Source organism: Malurus melanocephalus, unplaced genomic scaffold (genome assembly GCF_030028575.1).
Source record: "Malurus melanocephalus ecotype Western Australia unplaced genomic scaffold, MMel_1.1 scaffold_149, whole genome shotgun sequence".
Lineage (NCBI taxonomy): Eukaryota > Metazoa > Chordata > Aves > Passeriformes > Maluridae > Malurus > Malurus melanocephalus.
In genome coordinates this window covers 189,098-195,706 of record NW_026623381.1, presented here as the reverse complement: position 1 = coordinate 195,706, position 6,609 = coordinate 189,098, and the positions used below count along the sequence as shown (strand labels likewise).

The 6,609-nt window shown below is 53.2% G+C and overlaps 1 protein-coding gene across 1 annotated transcript in view; it reads left to right on the top strand.

Moving 5' to 3' along the window:
- OLFM1 (olfactomedin 1) overlaps positions 1-6,586 on the top strand; it is a 20,115-nt gene extending 13,529 nt beyond the window's left edge. Inside the window, exons 5-6 of the mRNA XM_057371531.1 lie at positions 2,751-2,857; positions 5,891-6,586. Of these exons, the coding sequence (XP_057227514.1) occupies positions 2,751-2,857; positions 5,891-6,565 (782 nt within the window). The 3' untranslated portion in view covers positions 6,566-6,586. The remainder of the gene's footprint in view (positions 1-2,750; positions 2,858-5,890) is intronic.
- Positions 6,587-6,609: the final 23 nt, after the last annotated feature.

The following is a 6,609-nucleotide window of genomic DNA, read 5'->3' as shown; positions in this document are numbered from 1 at the left end:
CCGCTCCTGCTGGAACATTCCTGGTGTGGCTCAGAAAGAAGGGGCTCAGTGGGGACGGCAGAACTGCAGGGGAGCAGGGCAGGATGGAGGGACAGGTGGGAAAAGGCTGATTTGTGTCCAGGGAAAAGGATCTGGGCAGTGCTGGGCAAAGAGGAGCGAGAACAGCTCCTCTGTGAGGCCCCAAAGGTGCTGCTCACAGGATTCCACATCCTGGACTCCTGGATGAGCACCAGGATGTGCCTTTCTGGGGGAACATTTGTCCCTGAGTGACCTGGGATTCCCAAATATCCCATCCTCCTGCCACCCCAACAGGAGAGTGGGTTTGCTGCAGAAAGCTCAGCACCCACAGGAGGAAATYGCTGCTGATACCCCGGGTGTGGTGTGGRTTGTGGRTCTCCCCAGATGGGTGARGATCCCAGGGGCTGGAGCTGTCCRAGCCTGGGTGGAAAACTCAGGAAAGCCAGCTAGGGATGAAAAGAAGTGAAAAAATCCATGTGAAATTCCCCCCAGCAGCAGAGTGCCCGGGGTGGGGTCACAGCAGGAGAGAGAAGGCGCTGCCCCGAGTGAGAACAGCTCTCCTGAGGAGCTGGGCYGTGTGTGTGCCTCGAGCTAAACGTGTAGGAGATGTTGCAAACAACACTGGTTTACCCTTATCAGCTGCTGCTGGTTTGTTTTTTTTTAACTATTTTTTTTTTCTAATCAATGAGCTTTTGTCCGACGCTCCTCTCCAGGGAAATGGGAGGAAGAGATAAAGTGACAACAATGTAGGGCTGTGATAATGGAAGGCAGCGCTGAGCAGAGCCAGGATTAAGGGGAGGCTGGACCCTTGCAAGACATTAAAATTTGTTATTTTAACCCATTGCATCCCTTTTGCCATCCTTTGCTCTCGCCCTGAGCTGAGAGTTTTGGGGTGCAGCAATGCCTGAATCTCGTGTGTCAGAGAGGCCAGGAGAGCTCTCTGATTTTTGGGGGYATCTCTCTTTATCTGCCTGGCACTGATGGTCCCCTCGGCTGTGTCCTGCTGGTGCACATCAGGAATATCTCCATCTGTCCCCTGCCCTGGGTTCCCTTTGGCCGCAGCTCAGAACCGAGCCAGGTGGATGTGTCTGGTCAGGAGTTAAAGCTGCAGGTGAGAACAGGCTGAGGACAGAGGCAGCTGAGAGATTRCAGAGTTCTGGGAACGCTCAAGGTGTAAAATGTGTGATTCTGTGAAGGTCAGGTTGGACAGAGCTCTGAGCAACCCGATCTGCTTAAAGACGTCCCTGCWCATTGCAGGGGGTTGGACTAAATGACCTTTAATGGTGCCTTCTAACGAGCCATCCTGTGATTTGACTTGGTGATTTGGAGCAGGATGACCTTGTCCTGGGCTGGCCGAGCTCTCCCCGTGTTCCAGCAGCACCTGCAGGGCTCCTGCAGCCTCCCAGCCCCGGGTCCTGCTGAGCAGGTACCGCAGTGCAGCTCCAACCCCGCACCCAGAGCGGCTTCTCCCCCAAAAAATCGCCCCCTTTCTCTGCCCCAGCCTGCCTGAGGCTCCCACACCAAAAAAGAGAAGTCAGGGAGCTCCTCCTGAGCTTCAGGTGCTGGCTCTGCCCTGAGCTTGTCTTGCTCAGGCCCAGCTCTGCCCTGGCTGTGTCTGGGTTTTAAATGAGCTCTGCTGTAGGAACAGGACATCCCCACCTCCCCCAATCCCCCCTGAGGCATCCCCATCTCCTCACCTGTCACTGCCCCCTGCACACACGTAAAATGTTGGTGAGGCAGGGAASCAGAGCGGCAGCTTGGCTGGAATTTGGGATACTGTTGGGAGAAGGAATTTGGGATAYTGTTGGGAGAAGGAATTTGGGATATTGTTRGGAGAAGGAATTTGGGATATTGTTGGGAGAAGGAATTTGGGATATTGTTGGGAGAAGGAATTTGGGTACGGCTGCACCTCCCATGCTGAGGCTGCAGGATCCTGTCCATGCACAGCCCCAGAGGGGTGCTGGGGTGGGAAACGAGCTGGAAGAGAGCTGCTGCTGCTTCCCCAAGTATTTTAGGGCTTGAAAATCCCTAAAATGGATTTGAGGCGCTGAACTCAGCAGGTGAGGAGCGCTGGGAGTGCCTTGAGCCCGGCTCACGGAGCTCCGCGGGTGCCCAGCCCTGTGCAGGTGAGGCTGAGTCCGGGCAGCATTCCCAGGGCAGCTCCGGAGGGATCCTCGGGACACTCCCAGCTCATCCTGCTCCTTGGGGCTCCTGTCCCAGGGCCAGGCTGGATCCAGCAGGGTTTTCTGAGCGTGCAACCCGAACGGGAACAGGACAAGCGGCCGGTGGATGCCGCTAAATGATCTTCTCCGGGAGGAGATTCACGTTGGGTGCCATTTGCCACATTTCTCTCCTTTCCCCTTTGCACAATCTGTGGCAAACGCACATTTCCAGCAGGGCTGGAACAGCCTGGGCTGCCTTTGATGGTGGCAGCGAWGAGCAGCCCTGCAGCTCTGCCCTGCCCCGCTGCTCTCATTCCCCGTTTTTGTGRCAGTTCTGTGACATTCGCGGCTCCAGCAAAGCTCCTTTTGTCGGGGACAGCGATAAGGACAATTGTCATTAGGAGGCGTGGAACAAACAAAAGCCTCAGCCACTCGTTGGTGACCCAATTGCCTGGAATTAAAGCAGCCCTGGGCAGGGCAGAGCCGTGGGCACAGCGGGGTGGGTGGGCACGGCTCCGGTGCCCCTGTCGGGGATGATGTGATGCTCACCAGCCTTCCCCTCTCTTGCAGCCTGTGGGAAGCTGACGGGGATAAGTGACCCGATCACGATTAAAACCTCGGGGTCCCGGTTTGGATCGTGGATGACGGATCCTCTGGCTCCCGAGGGGGAGAACAAGGTAAGGCCGTGACAGCATCGTCCCCAGGTGCCACCAGTGTGGATGAGGACACTGAATACTCATCTCAGCAAAGCACCAAAATCCAGATTGTGCCCTGATAAACCTGGGGAATGTCCTAATTCATCCCAYGGGGCAGCAGGAGGGGGCTGAGCATTCCCCGGGGAGGGAGGAGGAGGAGCAGGTGAGTTGTGGTGCCTTTCCTGGGCGGATGAACTCATTGCAGTGATGAGTTCATGGGCTCAGAACTGTCACCACGAGGTCTGTGTGGSGAAAAAAAAAATCACATATTGGGTTCTAATCTGTGTTTGGCAGCCAGGAGGGAGCTGGGGCTGAGCAGAGGGACCCGTGGTCCTGGTCCCTGCTGCTTTTCTGCTGCCAGCACCTCTGATAATGTCATCTGCCTGCATTTGCCCTCCATCCTCCACCCTCATTGTTGTGAGGAATTAACTGACTGCAGCCAGAGAGAGAGATTTGTTTTGCTTTGTTTTGGTCTTTTTTTTCCCCCATTCAGACCATTCAATTTTGATCCCAAGGAGGTAGGAGGCCAATAACTGGCTGAAAATCAATCCCGGCTTCCCATGACTGATGGAATGGAAAATATCTCGAGTGTTTGCCGAGGATTTGCAGGCAGCAAAACAAAACAGAAGGCACAAAGCTTGGCTGCCTGTAATTCCCTCCTGCATGCAGCATCCTTCAAAGGATAAAGGCGCCAGCAAGGGCCAGATCAGGGCACCTATTTTGGGAGCTGTGCCCTGGCATCGGCTCCATAGCCAAGAGAGGATGAGGGATGCTCTGGAGAAGTCACCCCTGGGTGTTTTCTTTGAAGGTGACTTGAGTTGTTGGGCTCTTTCCCTCCAGCAGCCAACTGGCTGGCACTGCTTCCCTAATTCTCCTCCGTATTTTATGGTTATTAAGCAAAATTTCACCTCCAGCCCAAATAAAATCCCGATTAGAGGTGAGACGGGAAGGGTTTACCCACATGGCATCTCGTTCTGCTCAAGAGAGGGGACAGAACTGTCCCYTTCAGGCTGTGTTTGCTGCTTCCCTTGGCACTTTGATAATTTCCAGCTGAAGCTGGTGGTTCAGATGCTAAAGATCCTCCCGTGCCTTCAGAGAGTTTCATCTCAAACCATTGCTTTTTGGTGTTTTTTTAGCCATGCCTTTTCCTGCAGTGTATTTTCGTTGTACGAGTAGGCTGCAAACCGGAGCTGAAGCTTCCCAAGCCTCCCTGTGTGTTTAATATATAAATTATAGATATATAAAACCTGCTGGGAGTTTTATTAGGAACACACCACCGAGTGAACTTCCCTGGCTGCTCAGCAGAGTGGGAGAGCAGAGCTGGGCAGAGATGGGCACTTCATCACCCCCAAGGGTGGGTTTGGTGTTGGTGTGAGGGTTTGTTCGTGCCATAAAACCGCAGAACACCCCTGGGGGAGAATTTTGAGCCCCGTGGGAGCAGCAGGGGATGCTGAGGGCTTGGATGGATGAGAGGAGGCAGTTCTGAGCCAGCTGCTGTGATGGGACACGGCTCATCCATCAATCCCTGCTTTTGCAGAGCTTGGAGAGGGTCCTGCAGCCCCTCTGTGCTGTCACAGGGCTCTGCTGGGCTTTACAAACACAGCACGATATGTTTGTGTGTTCAATTTTTGACAGCAGATAATGAAACGGGAGCAGCAAACAGACAATCAGATTTTGGATGTTTTTCCCCCCTGTAATTTCCCAAGCTGGTTCAGCTGAAGGCAGGTGTTTCATTTCCAGTTCTGGGTGTTCTTTGGGAGTTTTACAGACACCCTCAAACCCACCCAGATTTGGGGCTGAGGGTCAGAGCCATTTGCCACACGTTCCTCCCCAACCTCTGCAGCTTTCCCAGGAAGGCTGAAATTCCCTAAAAGTTTTTRGAGACCCCAGCTGACTTTCCAAAGGCAGCAGCCAAATGTTGGGCTGCCCTTCCCAAAGACTGATGATCACACCCCAGGCACAGAGCTGTCAGATTTTGCAAGGGGTTTGCACAAGAAATCTGCACTACATCACCCAAATCTGCAGCCTTAAAGGCTTCCCTCTTGCTAAATTTACCTTTTCTCCTTCCTAAATTTACTTTTTCTCCTTCCTAAATTTACCTTTTCTCCTTCCTAAATTTACCTTTTCTCCTTCCTAAATGGCTTTTGCAGAAAGCAGCTCTCTCATTTTCAGGCAGCAACTGCATCCAGAATGGCAGTGGCTGGCTGGATATTTCTTGTGGATATTAACTGCACAGCTTGGTCATTTGCCTCGGAATTGGTTTCATATAACAAAAGCTTTTTTTTTTTTTTTTTTTTTTTTTTTTTGGGTAAGGAGTCTAGACAGTGTCCCCAGTGAGCTGGCACTTAAATGATGATCTAAAAATCTCTCCCCAATCTACCCAGAGCAAGATTTAGATGTCTTTGCCTCTTCTATTTCAGCAGCCTTGCTTTAAGCTTCCGATGCAGCAGTGTATGATTTTTAAACCAATATGGACTTTTTGCCTGAATTTGCCTGACAATGAGTGATTGCATCCCTCGCTCCCGCATTCCAAATTAATGGAGTTGTGCACAGCAGCTGCTGTAATTTACTGAGTGCTACCGCGGGAAGCCAAAGCAGCGGCAGGGACAGAAATCGCTGGGTTTAGCCCGGCAAAAGCTGTGAATTGCCCTCGGGAAGGAAGGGCGGTGCCGGTCACGCAGCATTCCRTGGGGGGCACTTAAACCGAGGAGATACCGGGTTCACCCCCAGGGAACGCTCGATTTTGTGGCCATTTCARGGCTCCAGAAATTTGAATTATGTCTGGGTGTAGGTGACAGATGCTGGCTGAATCCAAGGCCAGATTGGMYGGGATTCGGRGCAGCCTGCTCTAGGGGAAGGCTTCCCTGGCATGGATGGGACTGGATGAGTTTTAAGCTCCCTYCCCAACCCATTTTATGACAATCCCACCATTCCTGGCTGTGCATTTCTCCCCCAGCCCGTTTTTTTTGGGGGGCACCTCCTAACCCTCCCACCGTTTTTGTGTCCCCCACGCAGGTGTGGTACATGGACAGCTACCACAACAACCGCTTCGTCCGGGAATACAAATCCATGGCGGACTTCATGAACACCGACAACTTCACCTCGCACCGCCTGCCGCACCCGTGGTCGGGCACGGGCCAGGTGGTCTACAACGGCTCCATCTACTTCAACAAATACCAAAGCCACATCATCATCCGCTTCGACTTGAAAACGGAGACCATCCTCAAGACGCGCAGCCTGGACTACGCCGGCTACAACAACATGTACCACTACGCCTGGGGCGGCCACTCGGACATCGACCTCATGGTGGATGAGAACGGGCTCTGGGCGGTCTACGCCACCAACCAGAATGCCGGGAACATCGTTATCAGCAAGTTGGACCCCAACACCCTGCAGAGCTTGCAGACTTGGAACACCAGCTACCCCAAACGCAGCGCTGGAGAGGCTTTCATCATCTGCGGCACGCTGTACGTCACCAATGGCTACTCCGGCGGTACCAAGGTGCACTATGCCTACCAGACCAACRCCTCCACCTACGAGTACATCGACATCCCCTTCCAGAACAAGTATTCCCACATCTCCATGTTGGACTACAACCCCAAGGACAGGGCTCTGTACGCCTGGAACAACGGGCACCAGATCCTGTACAACGTCACCCTGTTCCACGTCATCCGCTCCGATGAGTTGTAGCCCGGCTTTGGTTAGAGAACTGGGTTTTAGAGAACTGGGTTTAG